Below are 25,997 nucleotides of genomic sequence, written 5' to 3'. Positions count from 1 at the left end.
GTACTAGTTTGGGGAATAAATTCGGTTAATTTTGAAAGCACATATACTCAGAGATTTCACGTGTTTCTTACCTTCGTCAGTGCTAAAGGAATTTGTGATCGTAAGCGTTTCGTTTCTATCAACTCGTTCAAATCTGTGTCGCTCATCTTCAATTATTACATCACCATCAAGTGTCCACATGGACGAAGTGATAGTAAAGTCGAGAGTTGGCGGTGGTGGGCCACATGTCAGAGTCACAGTGTCATTGAAAAATACCTCAGTTGGCACAGGTTCTAAGACACTGCGGCCTTTGATGGAAAACAATACAAAGAATGGACAATTAATAAACTGCATTGAACATTTTCCAGACAATTAATGGTGAGGTGACATTAAAAGGTCTCACAATGTGTTTCTATGAGAAGATTATTAAAGCTACTTACTGTCAATCCTTACAGGAAAAGTATCCTTTAGATCATTGAATATTCCTACTAGAAGTGCATCAACAGCTGAGTCTTGAATTGGCATATTTGCCGTAATTTCAAAGTCAACAATGGTGCTACCATCCCTTTGTAAAAACATAAAAAAAAAGATTAGACATGGTGGTATCAGTCAAACGATTAATGACTGCATGTTTGTCTTAGCCCTCCACATTGAGACAGAAGCAGCAAATCCACCAACATTGTTGTCACCAGTTTGATTAAGCTGCAGCATTGCATACAAGAGCAAAACTGATATCAATCTCAGTTTGGTTATATCGATTCGATATCAATAATGACTTGGTATTGATATTATCGCTATATGAATCGATCCACTCACCACTAGTGAAAAGCCTGAGGATTAAAGAATTAGATGTACCTGAAGCCTAAAATATCAGATGATTGTTGACCTGGGATGTGTATCCGAGATTGTGTTTCAATCTGTTTGAGACAGTGAACACACTCAAACATGTGGATTCAACAGTTATTTCAATATTAAGAATTACAAGCACACATTGAAGCGATCATGGCCAATGATAACTTACAGAATCTGAAATAATCTGGGAAACATTATTATTTTCTTGGTTGAATGCATCGTCAAAGTCGATTTCCAGAGTGAACATCAACTCTCTTTCTGAAATACAGATGCAGCTTGTCAGTACAAATTGGTCCAATTATATTAGTGAGATAAAAACTAATTGTGTGTAACTCATTTACCATCAGGTATCACTGGAGGTGGATGTGAAGAGTTAAATGGAGAGCAAAATTGAAGAAGAGGAGAGTTATAAAACATTCCATTATTATATTATATCTTCATATGTCAGGAGACCAATCTTATATTCATTGTTGAATTCGTATTCATAGTCAATATTCAGGATGAATGACAACAACCTCTGAAAAATACAGTGTGTCAGTATAAATTGGTCCAGTTATTTAAGTGAGATAAAATTGTCGATGGACCAAAGAGGTAACTGAGGAGCAAAGTTGAATCACCAATAATTGTCAACGGTTACATTATTTTTTTCACAAATCTAACTCATGTTCATAAAACAACTTTCAGGAGGGCATATCTATAGACTTTTTTTTTTTAATGGACACCCCTATTCAAAGCCAGGTTGGGGTGAAAGAAAAGTGAGAGAAAGTGAGAGCAAGATAACTTTCCTGCCCATAATGTGACAAGTTGGGCCAATTACCAGTTTCAAGGTCAATTTACAACAAAGATTATACAATAGTTCAATACCTTCTAGACACGAAGAGAGAGCTGTGGAGAAAAAAAAACAACATACTTTTAAATAAAATACAAGATATATTCTTAGAAAATTTTGTCCACCCAGGACCAGAATATTTCAAAACTTTGTATGTTGTGGGACTATAACAATGTCTTTACACCATTCTGTGAATTTCAGGTACAGACTGTATTTTTTGATTGGCAGACTGGGGCTTTGACGCCCCTTTTAAGAAAGGGAACTGGTGTGGTGGGTTAGTTAGCTACAGGGTAGTTCAGACCAGCCCACATCACATCTTTGGACTCAGCATTTGTCCGTTTCTCTGTCATGTTCTGATTCTCAAGGACAGCAGGTGTAGCAGCTACTACAGAGGTCATTCAGACCCGGTACAGCGAGAGTACAAATTGGGTTGACAATAACGTCTGTCCTTTATTACCAGTTATGATCTTTTTTTTTTTTCTGGACTAAATTTCCCAGGGGGTGAGGGGAGTCTTGTTCTTAAACCCGACGAAGCTTCGGGGGTTAAACATTATTTGTGTTCACAGCTTAATAAAAATGTAATAATAATAATTCACATTAAGCATGTGAATCGCTCGACATTCATAAGGCGATTGTTATTTCGACAGTTTTATATCAGAACCACTTACTTGAGACCGGTACACAGTAGTCCCCAGATGGAGGAATACCAAAAATGCAGTCACAGGTTGGTGTACTGGTATCGCTGCATGTGTCAAAAGTGTCACAGATGTCACATGTCCATCCAAACAAGTCTTCACACTGACACTCGCGTCCTCCCGTAGAGTTTGGATAGCAGGCTTAAAAGGCATAGTCAAAAATGTATTACTCTATTTAGAAACATTAAACTCATCCATTTATCCTGGGGATTGATGAATTGAAAAAGGTTCTCACCTGTGGTCAAATTCCAGCTTGTCAGTATTAAATTATCTGAAATCTCAAATAGTACAGAGACATCCGCCACAGCAGACCTCAAAAGAGCAATGATATCTAATGGCTGTAGATCATCATCGAATTGTGGAGGGCTCAACGTAAGGACAATGTCCACTATCGCTGAAGGAGAGTAGAGGAGACAGAATAAAAGGAATTAATTTACAATAAGGCCATTCGTCAGGCCATTTTGGCTTATCCTTATCAAACCTTTTGTGGTGCTCTTTTTTCATATATGATAGAGCTTTGTACATTGGAAGATTTGGTCGCAAAAAGTCTAGATCACCATAAAACAAAGAATACAATAATACCTCCTTCTCTTTGTGGTTGACACGGAGAGAGAGCTGTGGAGAAAAAATGAAAAAAAACAGTTGAATAACATACAAGATATATTCAAAGAAAATATTGTCGACCCAAAACCAGAATATTTAAAAACGTTGTTGTGGGCATTTAGCAATGTCTTTACTCCAATCTGTGGATTTCTGGCACCGATCGTACTTTTGGATTGGTGGACTGGGGTTTTGATGCCCCATTTAAGAAAGGGAACTGGTGTGGTGCATTGGTTGTAGCTTTAGCATGCATGCATGCATCTATGCTCATCCAGACACACACATTCTAGCAAACTCGTTGCAGAGGTACAATGAGATATTAAACTCCTGCTAAACTACTCAAAGCAATTGGGCCATCAATCGGGTCATGCTCCAAACAATCAATAACACACCCTAATAATATTTATTAGCAATATGATACTCTTACTGCTTCAATCCAATTTAGCAGACGGAAATGAAAGAATGTAAAATCGCTGGCAACTGTTATTTCGACAATTTCATACAGGACCCACTTACTTGAAATTGGTTCACAGAACTGCCCAAATGAAGGAATTCCAAAAATGCAGTCACATGTTGGTGTATTGGTATTGCTGCATGTATCAAAAGTGTCACAGATGTCACATGACCATCCAAACAAATCCTCACACTGACACTTTTGTGCTCCCGCAGAGTTTGGATAGCAGGCTTAAAAGACATTGTTACAAATTTATTAGTAACCTATGCTTTTTAAAAACATTAAATTCATCCAGGGAATTAATAAACTGTCAGAAATTCTCACCTGTGGTCAAATTCCAATTTTTTAGTGTTACATCATCTGTGATCTCAAATGGTACAGAGACATTATCCACAGCAGCCCTCAAAAGATCAACGATATCTAATGGCTGTAGATCATCGTCGGATGGTGGAGGGTTCACCCTGAGGACAATGTCCACTGTCGCAGGAGAAGAGCACGGGAGAAAGAACAAAAGGAATTGATTTACAATAAGGCCATTCGTCAGGCCATTTTGGCTTATCCTTATCAAACCTTTTGTGGTGCTCTTTTTTCATATACGATAGAGCACAGTGGAATGTACAGTGGAAGATTTGGTAGCAAAAAGTCTGTCTAAAACAGTTCTTCTCAATTATTTTTTTTACAACCCGCTGTCTGAAGAAGAAAACATTTTGTGCCAACTTGAACCCTTCGCCACTTCTACAGACAGTTTCATTTGTATATAGAATGGATATATATACACCTGTGCATTACAGTGTATCTGTATTAAAATTAAAAAAGGATTTACAAAAAAGAATTACAGTATGGATCAACTTACAACAAAGACTATAACAAGATAACTTTCCTGCCCATAATGGGACAAGCCTGTTACGAGTTTTATGATACAGCGTGGGATTAAAGAATAGATCACCACAAAACAAAGAATTTACAATAGGACAATACCTTCTATCATTTGTGGTTGACACTGAGGAAGAACTGGAGAAAAAATGAAAAAAAAGTTGAATAACATACAACAAGATATATTCAAAAGAAATGTTGTCAACCCAAAACCAGAACATTTAAAAACTTTGTTTGTTCTGGGGCCATAACAATGTCTTTATGCCAATCGGTGGATTTTTGGCACCGACCGTACTTTTGGATTGGTGGACTGGGGTTTTGATGCCCCATTTAAGAAAGGTAACTGGTGTGGTGCATTGGTTCTATCTTTAGCATGCATGGATGCATCTATGCTCATCCAGGCACAAAACATTGCTAGCAAACTCGTTGAAGAGGTACAATGAGATATCAAACTACTGCTAAAGAACTCAAAGCAATTGGGCCATCATTCGGGTCATGCCCCAATTATTCAAAACCATCAATAACATTACCCTAATAATATTAGCAATATAATTCTGTTGCTGCTTCAAATTCTATTTAGCAGAGGGAAATGGTAGAATGTACAATCGCTGGCAACTGTTATTTCGACAATTTTATACAGGACCCACTTACGTGAAATTGGTTCACAGAACTGCCCAAATGAAGGAATTCCCAAAATGCAGTCACACGTTAGTGTACTGTCATTGCTGCATGTATCAAAAGTGTCACAGATGTCACATGACCATCGAAACATATCCTCACACTGACACTTGTGTCGTCCTCCCGTAGAGTTTGGATAGCAGGCTTAAAAGACATCGTCACAAATGTATTAGTAACCTATTTGGAAACATTAAATTCATCCATTTATCCATGGGATTAATAAATTGAAAGAAGTTCTCACCTGTGGTCAAATTCCAGCTTGTTAGTGTTAAATCATCTGCTATCTCAAATGGTACAGAGACATCATCAACAGCAGCCCTCAAAAGATCAACAATATCTAATGGCTGTAGATCATCGTCGGATGGTGGAGGCTTCACCCTGAGGACAATGTCCACTGTCGTTGGAGAAGAGCACAGGAGAAAGAACGAAAGGAAGTAATTGACATTAAGGCCATTCGTTATGATTTTGGCTTATCCTTATCAAATCTTTTGTGGTGCTTTTTTTTCATATACAATAGAGCTATGTACATTGGAAGATTTGGTAGCAAAATGTCTGTTGTTAGGTGTGGAAACATTCTTGCTTAATTAGTTATCTAAAACGCTCCACTAGTATCTGTTTCCACAACCTTGTAAAACAAAGAGCTAAGACCCTCTGCACTGATTAACCAGTTTGCAGAGGTGACCCTTGAAATCTGTTCACTCTCACCCCCACCCTGCTTTTTCTCAATAAATATTCTCTCGCAAGAAGCGAAAGTAAAACTGCTTTCGAGCACCTCTGTACCACACAGGGTGCTGATGGCTTTCTCCGCTTGCAAGCGTAAAATGGTCAAACTGTCTGTATTTGTATTAAAATTAAAACAAGATTCACAAAAAAGAACTTAGAGGAAAGACTATGACAAGATAACCTTCCTGCCCATAATGGGACAAGCCTGTTACGAGTTTTATGATACAGCGTGGGATTAAAGAATAGATCACCACAAAACAAAGAATTTACAATAGGACAATACCTTCTATCATTTGTGGTTGACACGGAGGAAGAACTGGAGAAAAAATGAAAAAAAAGTTGAATAACATACAACAAGATATATTCAAAAGAAATGTTGTCAACCCAAAACCAGAACATTTAAAAACTTTGTTTGTTCTGGGGCCATAACAATGTCTTTATGCCAATCGGTGGATTTTTGGCACCGACCGTACTTTTGGATTGGTGGACTGGGGTTTTGATGCCCCATTTAAGAAAGGTAACTGGTGTGGTGCATTGGTTCTATCTTTAGCATGCATGGATGCATCTATGCTCATCCAGGCACAAAACATTGCTAGCAAACTCGTTGAAGAGGTACAATGAGATATCAAACTACTGCTAAAGAACTCAAAGCAATTGGGCCATCATTCGGGTCATGCCCCAATTATTCAAAACCATCAATAACATTACCCTAATAATATTAGCAATATAATTCTGTTGCTGCTTCAAATTCTATTTAGCAGAGGGAAATGGTAGAATGTACAATCGCTGGCAACTGTAATTTCGACAATTTTATACAGGACCCACTTACGTGAAATTGGTTCACAGAACTGCCCAAATGAAGGAATTCCCAAAATGCAGTCACACGTTAGTGTACTGTCATTGCTGCATGTATCAAAAGTGTCACAGATGTCACATGACCATCGAAACATATCCTCACACTGACACTTGTGTCGTCCTCCCGTAGAGTTTGGATAGCAGGCTTAAAAGACATCGTCACAAATGTATTAGTAACCTATTTGGAAACATTAAATTCATCCATTTATCCATGGGATTAATAAATTGAAAGAAGTTCTCACCTGTGGTCAAATTCCAGCTTGTTAGTGTTAAATCATCTGCTATCTCAAATGGTACAGAGACATCATCAACAGCAGCCCTCAAAAGATCAACAATATCTAATGGCTGTAGATCATCGTCGGATGGTGGAGGCTTCACCCTGAGGATAATGTCCACTGTCGCTGAAGAAGAGCACAGGAGAAAGAACGAAAGGAAGTAATTGACATTAAGGCCATTCGTTATGATTTTGGCTTATCCTTATCAAATCTTTTGTGGTGCTTTTTTTTCATATACAATAGAGCTATGTACATTGGAAGATTTGGTAGCAAAATGTCTGTTGTTAGGTGTGGAAACATTCTTGCTTAATTAGTTATCTAAAACGCTCCACTAGTATCTGTTTCCACAACCTTGTAAAACAAAGAGCTAAGACCCTCTGCACTGATTAACCAGTTTGCAGAGGTGACCCTTGAAATCTGTTCACTCTCACCCCCACCCTGCTTTTTCTCAATAAATATTCTCTCGCAAGAAGCGAAAGTAAAACTGCTTTCGAGCACCTCTGTACCACACAGGGTGCTGATGGCTTTCTCCGCTTGCAAGCGTAAAATGGTCAAACTGTCTGTATTTGTATTAAAATTAAAACAAGATTCACAAAAAAGAACTTAGAGAAAAGACTATGACAAGATAACCTTCCTGCCCATAATGGGACAAGCCTGTTACGAGTTTTATGATACAGCGTGGGATTAAAGAATAGATCACCACAAAACAAAGAATTTACAATAGGACAATACCTTCTATCATTTGTGGTTGACACGGAGGAAGAACTGGAGAAAAAATGAAAAAAAAGTTGAATAACATACAACAAGATATATTCAAAAGAAATGTTGTCAACCCAAAACCAGAACATTTAAAAACTTTGTTTGTTCTGGGGCCATAACAATGTCTTTATGCCAATCGGTGGATTTTTGGCACCGACCGTACTTTTGGATTGGTGGACTGGGGTTTTGATGCCCCATTTAAGAAAGGTAACTGGTGTGGTGCATTGGTTCTATCTTTAGCATGCATGGATGCATCTATGCTCATCCAGGCACAAAACATTGCTAGCAAACTCGTTGAAGAGGTACAATGAGATATCAAACTACTGCTAAAGAACTCAAAGCAATTGGGCCATCATTCGGGTCATGCCCCAATTATTCAAAACCATCAATAACATTACCCTAATAATATTAGCAATATAATTCTGTTGCTGCTTCAAATTCTATTTAGCAGAGGGAAATGGTAGAATGTACAATCGCTGGCAACTGTTATTTCGACAATTTTCTACAGGACCCACTTACTTGAAATTGGTTCACAGAACTGCCCAAATGAAGGAATTCCAAAAACGCAGTCACACGTTGGTGTGCTGATATTGCTGCACGTGTCAAAAGTGTCACATATGTCACATGACCATCCAAACAAATCCTCACATTGACACTTGTGTCGTCCTCCCGTAGAGTTTGGATAGCAGGCTTAAAAGACACCGTCACAAATGTATTAGTAACCTATTTAGAAACATTAAACTCATCCATTTATCCGTGGGATTAATAAATTGAAAGAAGTTCTCACCTGTGGTCAAATTCCAGCTTGTTAGTGTTAAATTATCTGCTATCTCAAATGGTACCGAGACATCATCAACAGCAGCCCTTAAAAGATCAACGATATCTAATGGCTGTAGATCGTCATCGAATGGTGGAGGCTTCACCCTGAGGACAATGTCCACTGTCGCTGGAGAAGAGCACAGGAGAAAGAACGTGATCAAAAACTACTATTGAAAAGAGTAATTAAAAATCGATGGTACCTGTAATTTGCTGTGTTGGAGGTGTGGTGATCCCTGTGAAGCACAAACAGTTAAAATAAGATGTAAAGTTAGCGAAATGTTTCCAGATCTGGTACATTTCAACTCATGCGTATACGATGGCCATATACCCATGTGAAAAAAATGTTGGTGCACTTGTTTAAAGAAAGATAAATTCACAATGGTCGCTGAAATGAAATATTGATATGGGCAGAAGTAATAAACAAAACAGCCATTAGCATTAGCATTAACCATTACCTAGTGCAACAGAAAATATGATTCGTGTTTTACGTGATTTCAATTTATGGGTCGTCTAGTATATTGATGGCTAAATCACTTTTTTCAAAAACACCACTAAAAGAAGAGCATATTGTCTTTCAGAATAAGAACATATCGGGTTAGGGTTGGCCTTGTCTATCTTGTTCATCAGTGTCATTTGTTCGCGTGTTTTGGGGATTACTGATAACATGTTTCGCTTCATTCCAACCTGCATTTGGTTAGTTTATCGCACTTGTAAAGTCACAGACAGACAGGTTTATAAGAAGAACTGGACTTGGTGCTTTCGATTTCACACTGCTGAACAATTGTGGCTGACGTCAAGGCGGCTGCCAAGCAACACTGGGAAATAAACAGCTTGTTACTGGCTCAGTCGTACTTCACTGCTGCAAGTGCAATTTTGAACTTTCACTTTTATTTTGGGAGTTCACTTTGCTAGTTGTAGGATTGCATAAAAACGCCACTTTTATTGCTCAAGGAAAATTCCAAGAGTGAAAATCAGCACTGGCACACGGACAGTAAAACAACTGAAATAAATGTTTACTTCCTTCTTCTTTGTTTGTCACTGCTGTATATTTAAAAAAAACAAAACAAACATAGACTTCCTCCTGTCTTGAGTTACGTGTAAACAAAAAGACAGGTTTTTCAAGGTCCAATATTACATGTTAAAATGAAACCTGGACCTGAATCTTAGTGAGCCTTGTTTATTTCCACATTGAAGACACAAGTTTCAGCTCCTGGTCGTTTTTAAAAGCTCAACTTTCATAATCCAATGATTTTTGCACTGTACATTATACTGCAGGGGTGTCAAACTCATTTTTTTCGCGGGCCGCATTGTAGTCATAGCTTCTTTCGGAGGGCCATTATGACTGTCAACCCAAATACGTAAATGTATGAGCACCTCATATTGTATACAGTCAAAGCTACAAAACAAACTGACAAATAACTTGTTTTCAAATCAGACGAGTAAAAACTGGTCAAATATTAAAAAAAAAAAAGATATTATTAAAAGTGAAGACAATTTGCAATTCAAGTAATGACACACTAATTTGATGCACATTTTGTCTTCGCGGGCCACATAAAATGATGTGGCGGGCCGTATCTAGCCCCGGGCCTTGAGTTTGACGCATGTGTTATACTGCATATGTTTGAGGATCATTGCTGAAACTTTCTCTTTGGCCTTCATGCTCCTCCTACGAGTGGAACTGTTTCATATAAGCTGCACTTACTTGGTTTACAGAACTGCCCAAATGGAATTCCGTTAACGCAGTCGCACGTTTGTGTCTGAGCATTGCATGCACCAAAAGTGTCACAAATGTCTTCTGACCATAATAACTCATCCTCACAGTGACACTGATTTCCTCCAGTAGAGTTTTTATAGCAGGCTGAAAAAATGGACATATTAGCAAATAGATTAAGGAAACTATGAAATTAAAATGAAGTGGTAACTTTAAGATCAAAACGCTCACCTGTGGTCAAATTTAAACTTTCCACCACCATCAAATCCTCTGTGATATTGAATGGTATGAGAACATTTTCCAAAGCCTCCCTCAGTTGATTAACTAACTCTATTGGTCTAATCCTTGAAATGTTAATTGAGAGGAATATGTCCACCGATTCTGTGGAGCAATTTGCTGCAGAAGAGTTTCCTATGGCTGAAACAGACATATTGTACTTATCATAAGTTAAGTCACAATTAAAAAAAAAAAAGAGTTTCAGTTAAGAGCCACATTTTAATGATGGATGCTCCACCCTAGTACTATAAACCACTCACCATTCCTTTTTTCTCTGCCATGACTGTCGGTTTGTTTTCTATGAGTTAACTCCTGGAACGAATGAAAACGTGTCACATTAAATACCAAGTCAAGTTTATTTAAACACCAAATTAGAGTTTAGAATTATAGTGATTGTGTTTTCTTCAACAGATGGTAATTTATTTTGTTTTGTTAACAATGTTTCAGTACGTCGATCTTGTTCTGTCTGCCATCGTCTTCATCTCTATTTCTTCCACAATAGCTGACTAAAATTAACTATACCACAGTAAACATGACCAAAAAAAGGACCATTAGGCCGCATGGCTTTTATATTTGCTACATAACTAAAAAGTATTATTCAGTACCAATATAATACAGTGGTGGAAAAATAAACATTGGCATTTAATAATGTTTTTGCAAGGCATTGAATGGCTTTAAATTCTTACTTTAAAAAACAATTGGTGTGACTCTATGTAGTCCTTATTCCAGCAAAAGATGTAGGCACCCAGAAGAAGCAGAAGGCCAAATCGAAGTGCCTTCAGCAGTGTCACCCTGGCTGTAGAGAGAAATAGAAAGGAAAACCATATCATAATCCATTGAAATGCTCATTTGTAACATAGAAAATTATCCATCCAACCAGCTCCTTCATATTTCAAGTAAAACAATGTATATCATAGAAGAGCTGAAAAGTTGTCATTTACCTTTGGTCTTGTTGATGAAAGGATCCATTTTATTGGATACTTTAAGAAATGTGTGCTTCAGTTGCTATCCATCAGCTTTATAGGGCATGTCTGTGTGGTGCACCAGTCCGACAGGTTAAGTTGCTTCACGCAAATGAACAATTAGAATCATTAGGTGTAATGATGTCAAATGAGATAAATATGTTCCTTCTTCCTTGACGTTCTGGCTACTCATTGTCACTGAATCGAGTGTGAATACAGTGTTCCTCACTTTCATTTCGAAAAAAGTTTTTGTTCTGCTAATTGCATGTGTGTGAGAATCTTTCAAACATTATGTAGAGAGATGGAGAATAGGGAAATAATCTTCCGGATAGTACGCATTTTTTGTAATTGCTGTTTTAGGTGTTTTTTTAACGTGCTAGCTGTCATTTTAACGTTGGTCTGTGGATCTAAGTAAATCTGTGAAAATAATGTTTTTGCTTCAATTGTGATGCAGCTACTAATAGTCGGGTGCTATAAATTGCTAGTGTACATATCTATTTGCCCACATAAGATTGTACTTGTGTTTTATTCAGGCTAGTTATCGTATGGTATAACATGAGCGTCTTGGGAAGGGGATTTGTTTGTGATGATTGAATCACAACTACTGAGTAGTTATTTATATTACATGGCAAAACGATTGTGCACCCACTTTTAATCAATGATGTTTTCTTGTATTTTATTCTGACTTCAATTCTTTTTTTTTACATGCTATTTGTTTCCTTTCCCTTGTTTTCTGGAATTGCTTCTGTGTATAAAAGGTGCTATACAAATAAAGCTGTGTTCCTAAAACACATGAAGATATGCCTACTGAAACTCTCTGGTGATGTCATTAATCTCGCACATTATTACTCCCTTGTGACAGCAGGTAGAAGGCAGCACAAAAGGAACATACCAGTCATTTTTTTGCCAAGCTTTACTGGCACATTGACAGCTGTTCACTTAACTGACTTTAATTTTCACTTCATTTTTTTTAACACATATATTACAAATTGATATTGATGACTATTAATATTGCTATACCTTTCCATGACTTTCTTTTTCAACCCAATAAAATGGTTTGAACATTGAAATAGCAAAATATGCATATTTCCTGTTCAAATACAATATATTTATAATATAAAACAGCCGCTTCTCAACTCTATCGGCTATCCAGCTTTACTAACGCAGACAGTCCAAGAGCAACGGTACTTCCGCTGAACAATATGGGGATACTGCAAAAAATGCCCTGTGGCTATTAAGTGACACTAGTGCTGACGTCCCCCTCAATAAAAATGTTGAGAATGCCAACAAGCACAAATATTCTTCTTCAATGAATCCCATAGCCACAAATGCTGAAAACAGTCAACAATAGGTCATTATAGCAATAAATGACAAAATATTTAAATTGTAAATGACAAAAATGTAAAAATGATAAACAAATGTATCAAAATACACATTACAGGGTAAAATTAGCAAAATTAGGTTCTTAACTCAAAGGCGTCATCTTCAGACGCCTACATTTATTAAATTAATTTAATGAAAGTAAGTATACTAAATGTGCCTAATGCGTGTTACACATTCAGAGCACTCGAACAATTTAGCAAAGTGAGATTCTCTCAACGACAAAGGCAATTTCCAAGCATGATTTATGATTGGGTTTAACATTTAATACACACAAAAACGTACTTCATTATCCATCATGTCAATGTCTTAAATTAATCAAGTTTAAACATTTAACCGTGGAACACACTGCATAGCAATATAGTTCAGCTAAGATACAGAGAAAATACTCAAACATGTGCAAGTGATGCCTTTTAAAAACAGTGTAAGAATATATAGTTCGTGCGATTAGAATATTCCCGCGAAAAGTAGGGAGGACGACTGTACAGCTTATTACAGAACATCATACATTTTAATTTTGAGACAAATCAAAGTCGGTGAGGAGTAAAATACTTGGTTTTACCTTTTAGTATCAATACTCTGGTAACTATGAAACGACCAATTTCTGTAAATCTGAACCTATGTGAACGTAAATAGGTAGCTATTTTCCTACATTTGATTATTGGAGAAAGCATAAATACTAATTACACTAACTATACTAATTCAACACAAATATATTTGTAAAGTGCTTCAAATGTCTTGTGATGGGCTAGTGCAAGTTTATCATTTTTTAATGATATAACTGCACATGAAAACAATATTTAATAATAATTTCTCTGATGTCCCAAAGTGTATTGCTATCTCCGGCATGCTGTGATATCTACTAGCATACCAAGAATAACTTTGACTAACAATTCAAAACCATTTGTCATTGCAATGCACCTGCAAGAAAAAACGAAATTCACTGACCTGTGAAGGAAAATCAGAAATTTGCCTGGACAAGCCAGACAGAACAAACAACCCTTTGCAAAATTAACTTTTTCACTACAATACTAAATGTATGTGTATATCAGAAATGTATAAAGAAGAGATTTTGGAATGAATAAATTCTAGTAAGGTCAACAACAAGAAAGTAATATTAAAGTACCGTATTTTCCGGACTATAAGGCGCACCTAAAAACCTCAAATCTTCTCAAAAGCCGACAGTGCGCCTTATAGTCCGGTGCGCCTTATATATGGACCAAATTCCTAAATTTAAACTTTCCCGAAGCATTGTGTCATGAAATCAATCATAAGTGGCCCGCTGAAGACTATGAATAATGAATCAAATAGACTATGGATCATTATTTTGTGATTATAAAGTAATTTGTTGCGTCTGAAGTTGAAATAAAAAAGATAAAATGGAGAATGATTTGATTTGGATTCAAAATCTGACATGATGCATTAATGGTGCGCCTTATAGTCCAGTGCGCCTTATATAAGGACAACGTTATAAAATGGGCCATTCAGTGAAGGTGCGCCTTATAGTCCGGTGCGCCTTATAGCCCGGAAAATACGGTACTTAAGCAATAATGTGATAGCTTATCGCTCAGCATTCACACGCTATTGAGAACAGTTTGTTGCTCGGTCAGCCTGAGCAAAGATGTTGGCAGCGGATATCAAGTGTTGATCGCCGAATACGATGACGACTCCGATAAACCGTTACCACCTGAAAAATACAAACAAAACAGATTCCATTCAAAACCAAACTTGCACAAATGGCTAGATTTTCATACTACATCTTGGTTGCTGTCGTTTTTTTTTGTTTGATTTGTGTTATCAATTCCCATTCCATTTTGACATAATTTGGTCAGAAGGGTTTGGTGGGAAAGCCTTGAACTTAAGTTGTCTCTGGGACAGTACCTCCAGTGTTTTCTGGGATGGTTCACAACTATCTCAGAAGGTTTGAAGCATACCATTGTCGTATTTATGAATGAAATACGATGACATCCACCACGCGTGCACAAAGCCTAGAAGATAGCTTGCAGCAGCAAAATGATTCCAAGCAGTATACTGCACACTTTTCAAAAGATACTATACCTCTTCTTCCAATGTTCCTCCAAATCTGCCATCCACTTGATGAAGCACTCGTGGTCTAAAAGGATTGACAACACAACACATTAGTACGTTATTGGAGAAAGGATATGTGATCTTCCAACAAAATGTCAATAAATTGAATTTTACCCTTGTCCCACTGCCAGAACTTTGGGACTTAGAGAGTCTGAACGTGGAAATTTCTGACCGAACCTGAAATAAATGTAACGTACAGAAATTAGCATTCGACTGTAAAACTCAAAGGCTGTCAGAAGTTATGAAATTATTTGTGATTTTTACACAATTTTTATGGATTTTTATGCACAATGAAGGAAGTCTAAGCAAAACTAAGGACAGCACAATAGAACTGCTCAGACGCAGTGATTACAATCGCAATGCTCATTTTAAGCATGCAAAAACAACTCAGTCAATTAAGAAGCCAAATATGGGTTGGTTTGGCTAACTCGCTAGCATAACAGATGAGAGCCGTTTTTTTTTTTTTTTAACATTAGTGGCGCATACCTTTCTGTCTAGGAGGGTTCCAAAAACCAATATGAAGAAACCCTATGTGAAGATAAGAAGAGAAGATTTAGACAACACAAAACATCGCTTCTAGGTGAACAATGCAGTGTACTATAAAACATGGAACCAGACACACATGTGCTTATGACTCATCACAAATTTATAACCTTGTAATGACAACTCTGAATTGGGACTATACGCTGCTATTCATTTTCTTTTCTTGAGTTGTCTTTTCTTTTTTATTCTAGGATTGTTTTGGCTGATTGAGCACTCCAAATTGCCCATAGGTGTGAATGCGAGTGCGGATGGCTGTTCGTCAATATAAATATAAAAATAAATATATAAATATAAAAAGACAAGCACGAGAATAAAAAATACATCCAAAACAATATCAGAGACTCACCTGCAGGGAATTGAAGAAGGCGAAGGCAATGTGGATTCCGAGATTACTTGGGTCAATTAAGATTCCAACTCCAAGACTCCAAGTTAATCCAAAAAAGGGTGTTAAAATGGCTATACTCCGAAAAATGACCACCAGGACATACTTCTCCTCTTCTGGTTGAGTGTTTGACATCCCTCGACTCTGCAATATTTTGACTATCACTACAATTAGGATTAGAATGTTTATGAACACAATGATGAGTGCCGGGATCACAAATGCCAGCAGTGCTTTCGACTGATTCCAATTGAGCCAGCAGATCACATTTTCTCGTATGTAAGCATTGCTCGGTGCAGTTACAGCGATAGTAATGACGGTGATAATCAGTGGGGCGCCATAACCAAGAGAGTATCCAATAGCCAACATAGTATTTCTCGAAAGTCCTCCACCAAGGACTCTGACTGAGCGGTACAATAGCAACAGGGCAGAGGCCAACATCCAGAAAAAGAGGGCCAAGTAAAAGAAATGGATGAAAAAAGTAGCAGCAGTGCATGCATCCGGATTCTTTTTATCTCCTTCAGAGATATTTGCACCAATAATGAACCAAATGTTTGCAATCAGGAGAGACAATGCAATGTTAACAATGGAAACATGGCGCAAGTGTGATGTGCTGCTCTTTCGAACTTTTTTCCATATAAACGCCTCAATAAAGAGGCATACAACTAAGGATGCCATAGAAATCCCGACACCAACGTAGGTTATGAAATCCAACACGCGGCTGTTTAGATCAACTGGAGACATTAGTATCGAAAAGGAGGTCAGGTGGTCACACCGACATGTGACAGTTTCATCCTCTCTTTCAATGAGCTCGCAGCCTTCGCCATCCCATCCGCCAAGACAGTCAAAGAGGGAAAAGTTCCAGAACACACACTGAGGGTTTCCCAGGTTATCATCTACAATGTCAAATGTGAAAGTGATATTGTCGACGATGGTGTCAGACTGAACAAGTACAACTCTCCCATTGATGACCCTGCCTGTAGCGTTGTTCTCATCTCTTGGAGGAAGGGCATTATCCAAGGATTCAAAGGTTACCACGGTAAGGTTTGTTGCTCCATTGGACCCGTCTATGTCTATCTCCACTGTAGAATTAAAATCCCCGTTGAAACTGTCGGTGAACGTAGTTTTGTTCAAGAGAATCAAAGGTGTTTCAATGACAAGAGAGGCATTGATAAGTCTACTTGTTATACCCTCAACTGAAAACAAAAATAGTGAGCTGATGCTTTCATTTCTGGGAGTGATGATTCTTGTTTCTTCACTCGCTTGGACTGCTTCAAAGTTAAGTATGTCCCATGATTCTCTTGCCTGATCTCTAATGAGGACATCAGTAACGAGCAGGACATTCTAAAGTAAAATGGAAAAAAGAACTACAATCAGTACTTTTCTTAACATCAACTGTACTGTTGGATGAAGTAACAAACATACCTTCATAGATTCCCGACTTATCGGGATATCAGCAGTTGTTACCAAGGTGGCAACATTGTTGAGAATTCTAACAGTGGCGGTAATGTTTTCAACAGATCCATCCACTCGGTCACTTTGTTCAAGAATAGTGATGCGTAATGCCTCCAAGAACTGTGGCAAAGTCAGATTGTCCAAATTCTGAATTTTCAGAGGGGAAAAACTGTGTTAAAATCTCTCAAGTGTTAATCAGTTTTGATTTGACTGACTACATGGAAGACCAGACAAATCATATTGGGAAAATAGCTCCCATCCGTTCTCCACAGATACTGATCATGCTTTTAATTTTAATTGTGTGCCAAAAAAAAGTCTACTATCTTACCTCAGACTCAGTGAGGAGTTCTGCAAGAGAAGTGCAGTTGTCTTCTCGATCTTCCCATTCTCCACTTTCCCTGCAAACAGCAGTCTTCACTCCCGATTCGTCTGCTTCACAAGAAGCTGTTCCCGTGTCGTTTAAGAATCCATTTCCAAATTCTGGATCATCAACACATGTGAATCCACCTGGAAAGACGATTTATGTTTAACTAACTATTAAATCATGCTTTTACCGAAGTATTAGAAAATGTTTGGTCATAGCCGCTTCAATAGTTACCTTCTGGACCAAACACCAAACGGAATGTTTCATTAGAGACCTGCCAGTAACTTGAATTCCCATCAAACAGTTGACATTCATACGTCCCTGAAATAAAATGATGCAAGTTAAAATAATACTTCACTGCCAACCACCAAGTATTTCAACAAGTGGTTAGATGACAATAAAGGGAAATAAATTTCAACTAGCATAAAGGCAAAATGGTTTTCCTCAATTTCTCTATCAAAACAGTACAAGTGTACAGGAACCTTGATTTTGTGTTTATTTTGATAGAGCAATATGTAGTGAGAGTGCTTCAAGATTTCCTTACCATTGTCAGTAGAAGTGATATTTGTGATCGTAAGCGTTTCTGCTCCATTAGCTTGTGAAAATCTGCGTCGAATGTCTTCAATTATTGAAACGCCATTAAGTGACCATTTGGTTGAGGTGATACGAAACTGGAGTTCGTTTGGTGGTGGGCCACATGTTATATTCAATTCGTCGTCGAAGAATACAGTACTTGGTTGAAATTTCAAATTTCTTCTGCCTTTGATGGAAAACAATACAAAAGGGTGAAAAATATTATTCTGCAGATGATTTTTCAGACAAATAATGGCCTCATGGTGCAATGACATTAAAATGTATCTGAGGCTCTTCCGATGAGAGAACATTATCAAAGCTACTTACTCTCAAACCTCAAAGGAAAAGTATTCCTCAGATCATTGAATATTGCTGCGCGAAGTGCTTCAACATCTGGATCTTGAATTGTCATATTTGCCGTAATTTCAAAGTCAGCAATGGTGCTACCAGCACTTTGTAAAAAAACATAAAAAAAGAAATGAAACATTTGCAAACTTAATAATAGATCTAAAATGATCTAATAGTCATTTCAATGTTATTTTTATTTCAGTATTGAATCTTTTCCCTCTTGATTTTATTAGAATATTTGTCTGAAAAGCATCATATTTATTTACATGATTTATTTAATTGTATTACTTCTATGCCTAATGAAAGTTAAATATAGGATATATATATATATATATATATATAAAATTACAGATATTATATATGTGTACGTGTGCGTGTGTGTGTATAATGGGCTTCATCTGAGGTTTTTGTGTTGTGAAAGTACGGTTGGTAAATCATTGTAAAGAACTTAAACATTTTCAAGTTAAAGAATTAAATCTACCTGAAGACCAAAGATTCCGCTGATATTAGCCCTGGAATATGGATCATAGATTGATTTTTAATCTGTTAGAAATAGTCAGCATATACAGGTTCAGCGATTACACAAAAAAACACAATTGCAAACATTATTTGAAATTATCAGACATAAAAAAAATTGTGACTTACAGACTGTGACCACCTCTGGTTAACAGAGTTATTTTCGTCGTTGTATGAGTCGTCAAAGTCAATTTCCATAATGAATGATAATGACCTGTCTAAAATACAAAAATAGCTTGTCAGTACAAATTAGGAGACTATTTACTTTCAAAACAACATTACGCGTAAATTACTTACTGTTTGTTGGGGGGGTCGCTGTGGTCAAATCAGAAGTGTGAATTATAGAGCAGAGTTGAGTTAGTGAGTAAGAAGACATTGAAATATTTCTTTCGACAATCTAAATCACTTTGACTGTAGTCTTTCTTGCCAAAAATTTGAGCCAATTGAAATGTTAAAATGTCATACTATAGCAAGTTCTGAGTTAAATAATGCGATGGACTTATTTGTAGAGCAATGTTAAACAATATTTAGTTCTGAGATATTGGAAACTGCCATCTTAAACTGTCGTAAATGTACTTAGAGTAATGATCTTAGGTAAAGAAATGTAAGCGTTTGTCTCAGATACTTTACTTTGTGTTGTTGTTGCTGTTGTTGTTGAACACGTGGTGATGACATCTGTGGAGTACAATTGAAAATATTTGTTATTCACCGTTAATACATAACCATTACGAGCAAATGTTAAAAGTCTAATTGTTGTTCTATTCTAAAGCATGACTGCAAAAATCACTTACTTAGTTCACAATACTGTCCATCTGAAGGAATTTTATTGATACAGTCACAATTTTGCATACTGGCATGGCTACAGGCACCAAATTCTTCGCAGATCTCACAAGACCACCAATAATCATTTTCACACTGACACTGCTGTTGTTGATTCAAGTCAGTGTAGCAGGCTGGGAAATTTTACAAAAGACACAAGAGTGAAAAATTAAAAGATGAGAAACAAAAAGACTAGAGTTTTGTTTTGTTCATTTGTGCTTGTTTGTACAGATAACTGATAACCTAACCCGCAAAAAAACTCTCACCTGTTGTCAAATTCCAACTTTGGAGTGCTAACTCTTCTGCTATCGCTAATGGGAAGGATACATTCTCTAGAGCATTCCTCAGTTGATTCCTGATCTCTGATGGCTCAGCGTTGGTTGGAGTGTCAACAAAAAGAACAATGTCCACTAAAGTAGAGGGACGACACTTTTTACATGTTCCCTCCCGCAACAGTTATGACCTACACAGCCTTATACAATACCTTCTATGGATGGTGGACATGGGGCGATACCTGTGGAGAAGAAAAAAAAACATGATTCTAGATAGGGGCAAAAGATTGATTGTCCTTGTCAAATTGTATCCATCCATACACATAACGTAGTATTTTCCAACGTCTTCACAGAAGTCGCAGAGCCTATGATTCCTAGATTATGCTGGAGGGACTAGGTCTCACAGCTGGCCTACAAACACCTCAGCGGACGTGGTCTGAGATGGGGAAGTATCCCGTTTTGGACTGGAGGTTCCCAAACCTAACCCTGAACCTAACCAGAACGATCTTTCGAAAATGTATGGATGGACACCGACTGACTCCATTTGACTCCGTGGTTGTTTCAACACTTTTTGGACTTACTTGAGATTGGTTTACAGGACTCTCCAAGTGGAGGCACTCCATATCTGCAGTCACAGGGTAATGTACTGGCATTGCTGCATCCACCATACGTCAAACAGGTGTCACACGACCAACCAAAGGACTCTTCGCACTGGCACTCAGGTCCTCCAGTAGCGTTTAGAGGGCAGGCTAAAAATGATATTGCGCCAAAGAATTCTTTCGTTACCTACCCATTTCATAACATGTGATTTGAGCAGCTCGCAACATTTGTCCAGGAGGGAGACCGACCGACCGACCGACCGACCGACCGACCAATCAACAGAAAAATATCCATCCTCACCTGTGGTCAAATTCCAACTTTGGAGTGCTAACTCTTCTGCTATCGCTAATGGGAAGGATATATTCTCTAGAGCATCCCTCAGTTGATTCCAGATCTCTGATGGCTCAGCGTTGGTTGGAGTGTCAACAATAAGAACAATGTCCACTAAAGTAGAGGAACGACACTTTTTACATGTTCCCTCCCGCAACAGTTATGACCTACACAGCCTTATACAATACCTTCTATGGATGGTGGACATGGGGCGATACCTGTGGAGAAGAAAAAAAAAACATGATTCTAGATAGGGGCAAAAGATTGATTGTCCTTGTCAAATTGTATCCATCCATACACGTAACGTAGTATTTTCCAACGTCTTCACAGAAGTCGCAGAGCCTATGATTCCTAGATTATGCTGGAGGGACTAGGTCTCACAGCTGGCCTACAAACACCTCAGCGGACGTGGTCTGAGATGGGGAAGTATCCCGTTTTGGACTGGAGGTTCCCAAACCTAACCCTGAACCTAACCAGAACGATCTTTCGAAAATGTATGGATGGACACCGACTGACTCCATTTGACTCCGTGGTTGTTTCAACACTTTTTGGACTTACTTGAGATTGGTTTACAGGACTCTCCAAGTGGAGGCACTCCATATCTGCAGTCACAGGGTAATGTACTGGCATTGCTGCATCCACCATACGTCAAACAGGTGTCACACGACCAACCAAAGGACTCTTCGCACTGGCACTCAGGTCCTCCAGTAGCGTTTAGAGGGCAGGCTAAAAATGATATTGCGCCAAAGAATTCTTTCGTTACCTACCCATTTCATAACATGTGATTTGAGCAGCTCGCAACATTTGTCCAGGAGGGAGACCGACCGACCGACCGACCGACCGACCGACCAATCAACAGAAAAATATCCATCCTCACCTGTGGTCAAATTCCAACTTTGGAGTGCTAACTCTTCTGCTATCGCTAATGGGAAGGATATATTCTCTAGAGCAACCCTCAGTTGATTCCAGATCTCTGATGGCTCAGCGTTGGTTGGAGTGTCAACAATAAGAACAATGTCCACTAAAGTAGAGGGACGACACTTTTTACATGTTCCCTCCCGCAACAGTTATGACCTACACAGCCTTATACAATACCTTCTATGGATGGTGGACATGGGGCGATACCTGTGGAGAAGAAAAAAAAACATGATTCTAGATAGGGGCAAAAGATTGATTGTCCTTGTCAAATTGTATCCATCCATACACGTAACGTAGTATTTTCCAACGTCTTCACAGAAGTCGCAGAGCCTATGATTCCTAGATTATGCTGGAGGGACTAGGTCTCACAGCTGGCCTACAAACACCTCAGCGGACGTGGTCTGAGATGGGGAAGTATCCCGTTTTGGACTGGAGGTTCCCAAACCTAACCCTGAACCTAACCAGAACGATCTTTCGAAAATGTATGGATGGACACCGACTGACTCCATTTGACTCCGTGGTTGTTTCAACACTTTTTGGACTTACTTGAGATTGGTTTACAGGACTCTCCAAGTGGAGGCACTCCATATCTGCAGTCACAGGGTAATGTACTGGCATTGCTGCATCCACCATACGTCAAACAGGTGTCACACGACCAACCAAAGGACTCTTCGCACTGGCACTCAGGTCCTCCAGTAGCGTTTAGAGGGCAGGCTAAAAATGATATTGCGCCAAAGAATTCTTTCGTTACCTACCCATTTCATAACATGTGATTTGAGCAGCTCGCAACATTTGTCCAGGAGGGAGACCGACCGACCGACCGACCGACCGACCAATCAACAGAAAAATATCCATCCTCACCTGTGGTCAAATTCCAACTTTGGAGTGCTAACTCTTCTGCTATCGCTAATGGGAAGGATATATTCTCTAGAGCATCCCTCAGTTGATTCCAGATCTCTGATGGCTCAGCGTTGGTTGGAGTGTCAACAATAAGAACAATGTCCACTAAAGTAGAGGAACGACACTTTTTACATGTTCCCTCCCGCAACAGTTATGACCTACACAGCCTTATACAATACCTTCTATGGATGGTGGACATGGGGCGATACCTGTGGAGAAGAAAAAAAAAACATGATTCTAGATAGGGGCAAAAGATTGATTGTCCTTGTCAAATTGTATCCATCCATACACGTAACGTAGTATTTTCCAACGTCTTCACAGAAGTCGCAGAGCCTATGATTCCTAGATTATGCTGGAGGGACTAGGTCTCACAGCTGGCCTACAAACACCTCAGCGGACGTGGTCTGAGATGGGGAAGTATCCCGTTTTGGACTGGAGGTTCCCAAACCTAACCCTGAACCTAACCAGAACGATCTTTCGAAAATGTATGGATGGACACCGACTGACTCCATTTGACTCCGTGGTTGTTTCAACACTTTTGGACTTACTTGAGATTGGTTTACAGGACTCTCCAAGTGGAGGCACTCCATATCTGCAGTCACAGGGTAATGTACTGGCATTGCTGCATCCACCATACGTCAAACAGGTGTCACACGACCAACCAAAGGACTCTTCGCACTGGCACTCAGGTCCTCCAGTAGCGTTTAGAGGGCAGGCTAAAAATGATATTGCGCCAAAGAATTCTTTCGTTACCTACCCATTTCATAACATGTGATTTGAGCAGCTCGCAACATTTGTCCAGGAGGGAGACCGACCGACCGACCGACCGACCGACCGACCGACCAATCAACAGAAAAATATCCATCCTCACCTGTGGTCAAATTCCAACTTTGGAGTGCTAACTCTTCTGCTATCGCTAATGGGAAGGATATATTCTCTAGAGCATCCCTCAGTTGATTCCAGATCTCTGATGGCTCAGCGTTGGTTGGAGTGTCAACAATAAGAACAATGTCCACTAAAGTAGAGGGACGACACTTTTTACATGTTCCCTCCCGCAACAGTTATGACCTACACAGCCTTATACAATACCTTCTATGGATGGTGGACATGGGGCGATACCTGTGGAGAAGAAAAAAAAACATGATTCTAGATAGGGGCAAAAGATTGATTGTCCTTGTCAAATTGTATCCATCCATACACGTAACGTAGTATTTTCCAACGTCTTCACAGAAGTCGCAGAGCCTATGATTCCTAGATTATGCTGGAGGGACTAGGTCTCACAGCTGGCCTACAAACACCTCAGCGGACGTGGTCTGAGATGGGGAAGTATCCCGTTTTGGACTGGAGGTTCCCAAACCTAACCCTGAACCTAACCAGAACGATCTTTCGAAAATGTATGGATGGACACCGACTGACTCCATTTGACTCCGTGGTTGTTTCAACACTTTTTGGACTTACTTGAGATTGGTTTACAGGACTCTCCAAGTGGAGGCACTCCATATCTGCAGTCACAGGGTAATGTACTGGCATTGCTGCATCCACCATACGTCAAACAGGTGTCACACGACCAACCAAAGGACTCTTCGCACTGGCACTCAGGTCCTCCAGTAGCGTTTAGAGGGCAGGCTAAAAATGATATTGCGCCAAAGAATTCTTTCGTTACCTACCCATTTCATAACATGTGATTTGAGCAGCTCGCAACATTTGTCCAGGAGGGAGACCGACCGACCGACCGACCGACCGACCGACCAATCAACAGAAAAATATCCATCCTCACCTGTGGTCAAATTCCAACTTTGGAGTGCTAACTCTTCTGCTATCGCTAATGGGAAGGATATATTCTCTAGAGCATCCCTCAGTTGATTCCAGATCTCTGATGGCTCAGCGTTGGTTGGAGTGTCAACAATAAGAACAATGTCCACTAAAGTAGAGGGACGACACTTTTTACATGTTCCCTCCCGCAACAGTTATGACCTACACAGCCTTATACAATACCTTCTATGGATGGTGGACATGGGGCGATACCTGTGGAGAAGAAAAAAAAACATGATTCTAGATAGGGGCAAAAGATTGATTGTCCTTGTCAAATTGTATCCATCCATACACGTAACGTAGTATTTTCCAACGTCTTCACAGAAGTCGCAGAGCCTATGATTCCTAGATTATGCTGGAGGGACTAGGTCTCACAGCTGGCCTACAAACACCTCAGCGGACGTGGTCTGAGATGGGGAAGTATCCCGTTTTGGACTGGAGGTTCCCAAACCTAACCCTGAACCTAACCAGAACGATCTTTCGAAAATGTATGGATGGACACCGACTGACTCCATTTGACTCCGTGGTTGTTTCAACACTTTTTGGACTTACTTGAGATTGGTTTACAGGACTCTCCAAGTGGAGGCACTCCATATCTGCAGTCACAGGGTAATGTACTGGCATTGCTGCATCCACCATACGTCAAACAGGTGTCACACGACCAACCAAAGGACTCTTCGCACTGGCACTCAGGTCCTCCAGTAGCGTTTAGAGGGCAGGCTAAAAATGATATTGCGCCAAAGAATTCTTTCGTTACCTACCCATTTCATAACATGTGATTTGAGCAGCTCGCAACATTTGTCCAGGAGGGAGACCGACCGACCGACCGACCGACCGACCAATCAACAGAAAAATATCCATCCTCACCTGTGGTCAAATTCCAACTTTGGAGTGCTAACTCTTCTGCTATCGCTAATGGGAAGGATATATTCTCTAGAGCATCCCTCAGTTGATTCCAGATCTCTGATGGCTCAGCGTTGGTTGGAGTGTCAACAATAAGAACAATGTCCACTAAAGTAGAGGGACGACACTTTTTACATGTTCCCTCCCGCAACAGTTATGACCTACACAGCCTTATACAATACCTTCTATGGATGGTGGACATGGGGCGATACCTGTGGAGAAGAAAAAAAAACATGATTCTAGATAGGGGCAAAAGATTGATTGTCCTTGTCAAATTGTATCCATCCATACACGTAACGTAGTATTTTCCAACGTCTTCACAGAAGTCGCAGAGCCTATGATTCCTAGATTATGCTGGAGGGACTAGGTCTCACAGCTGGCCTACAAACACCTCAGCGGACGTGGTCTGAGATGGGGAAGTATCCCGTTTTGGACTGGAGGTTCCCAAACCTAACCC

General features: G+C 39.2%; 2 protein-coding genes across 13 annotated transcripts in view; both read right to left on the bottom strand.

Moving 5' to 3' along the window:
• LOC119117714 overlaps positions 1–25,997 on the bottom strand; it is a 66,436-nt gene that overhangs the window by 6,429 nt on the left and 34,010 nt on the right. For 2 of the 6 annotated variants that reach the window (XM_037244169.1, XM_037244171.1), the window contains exons 112-137: positions 25,723–25,752; positions 25,505–25,648; positions 25,190–25,357; positions 24,821–24,850; positions 24,603–24,746; positions 24,284–24,451; positions 23,915–23,944; positions 23,697–23,840; positions 23,374–23,541; positions 23,005–23,034; positions 22,787–22,930; positions 22,472–22,639; positions 22,103–22,132; positions 21,885–22,028; positions 21,566–21,733; positions 21,196–21,225; positions 20,978–21,121; positions 20,659–20,826; positions 20,290–20,319; positions 20,072–20,215; positions 19,778–19,939; positions 19,617–19,661; positions 19,116–19,204; positions 835–896; positions 420–544; positions 72–287 (exon numbers count right to left, since the gene is read on the bottom strand). In XM_037244169.1, coding sequence (XP_037100064.1) covers positions 72–287; positions 420–544; positions 835–896; positions 19,116–19,204; positions 19,617–19,661; positions 19,778–19,939; positions 20,072–20,215; positions 20,290–20,319; positions 20,659–20,826; positions 20,978–21,121; positions 21,196–21,225; positions 21,566–21,733; positions 21,885–22,028; positions 22,103–22,132; positions 22,472–22,639; positions 22,787–22,930; positions 23,005–23,034; positions 23,374–23,541; positions 23,697–23,840; positions 23,915–23,944; positions 24,284–24,451; positions 24,603–24,746; positions 24,821–24,850; positions 25,190–25,357; positions 25,505–25,648; positions 25,723–25,752 — 2,925 coding nt within the window. Of the gene's footprint in view, positions 1–71; positions 288–419; positions 545–834; positions 897–13,216; positions 13,847–14,260; positions 14,408–14,778; positions 14,834–14,922; positions 14,986–15,294; positions 15,337–15,697; positions 17,075–17,155; positions 17,333–17,513; positions 17,693–17,783; positions 17,871–18,093; positions 18,310–18,449; positions 18,575–18,951; positions 19,014–19,115; positions 19,205–19,616; positions 19,662–19,777; positions 19,940–20,071; positions 20,216–20,289; positions 20,320–20,658; positions 20,827–20,977; positions 21,122–21,195; positions 21,226–21,565; positions 21,734–21,884; positions 22,029–22,102; positions 22,133–22,471; positions 22,640–22,786; positions 22,931–23,004; positions 23,035–23,373; positions 23,542–23,696; positions 23,841–23,914; positions 23,945–24,283; positions 24,452–24,602; positions 24,747–24,820; positions 24,851–25,189; positions 25,358–25,504; positions 25,649–25,722; positions 25,753–25,997 lie in introns of those variants that run through there. The other 4 variants (XR_005096583.1, XM_037244172.1, XM_037244170.1 and 1 more) reach the window with 4 other exon arrangements.
• Positions 1,261–11,906, bottom strand: LOC119117716. 7 transcript variants are annotated; one of them, XM_037244182.1, is made up of 21 exons: positions 11,320–11,906; positions 11,065–11,174; positions 10,639–10,690; positions 10,334–10,519; positions 10,094–10,249; positions 8,592–8,624; positions 8,360–8,518; positions 8,092–8,262; positions 7,546–7,578; positions 6,781–6,939; positions 6,513–6,683; positions 5,967–5,999; positions 5,202–5,360; positions 4,934–5,104; positions 4,388–4,420; positions 3,734–3,892; positions 3,472–3,639; positions 2,938–2,970; positions 2,591–2,749; positions 2,329–2,496; positions 1,261–1,716 (listed from the first exon to the last, which is right to left on the bottom strand). In XM_037244182.1, exons 1-21 carry the CDS (start codon positions 11,345–11,347, stop codon positions 1,556–1,558), a joined length of 2,502 nt encoding a protein of 833 aa, XP_037100077.1. In that variant the 5' UTR covers positions 11,348–11,906; the 3' UTR covers positions 1,261–1,555. The 7 variants fall into 7 exon arrangements, with proteins under 7 accessions (XP_037100077.1, XP_037100076.1, XP_037100079.1 ...); XM_037244181.1 differs by lacking the exon at positions 11,320–11,906 and having other exon boundaries at positions 11,065–11,294; XM_037244184.1 differs by lacking the exons at positions 10,094–10,249; positions 10,334–10,519; positions 11,320–11,906 and having other exon boundaries at positions 11,065–11,290.

The sequence above is a fragment of the Syngnathus acus genome, chromosome 24 (genome assembly GCF_901709675.1).
Source record: "Syngnathus acus chromosome 24, fSynAcu1.2, whole genome shotgun sequence".
Classification (NCBI taxonomy): Eukaryota; Metazoa; Chordata; class Actinopteri; order Syngnathiformes; family Syngnathidae; genus Syngnathus; species Syngnathus acus.
The sequence above is the reverse complement of the archived record's forward strand: the minus strand, read 5'-3'. Positions and strand labels throughout refer to the sequence as shown.

Coding starts and splice junctions, on each gene's coding strand:
- LOC119117716 (XM_037244181.1), bottom strand. CDS start 11,208: ATGATATGGTTTTCCTTTCTATTTCTCTCTACAGCCAGGGTGACACTG. Junction 8,263..8,359: donor AAGCTGGAATTTGACCACAG/GTGAGAACTTCT, acceptor GTGTCTTTTAAG/CCTGCTATCCAAACTCTACG. Junction 3,893..4,387: donor TCAACCACAAATGATAGAAG/GTATTGTCCTAT, acceptor GCTCTTCTCCTG/CGACAGTGGACATTGTCCTC.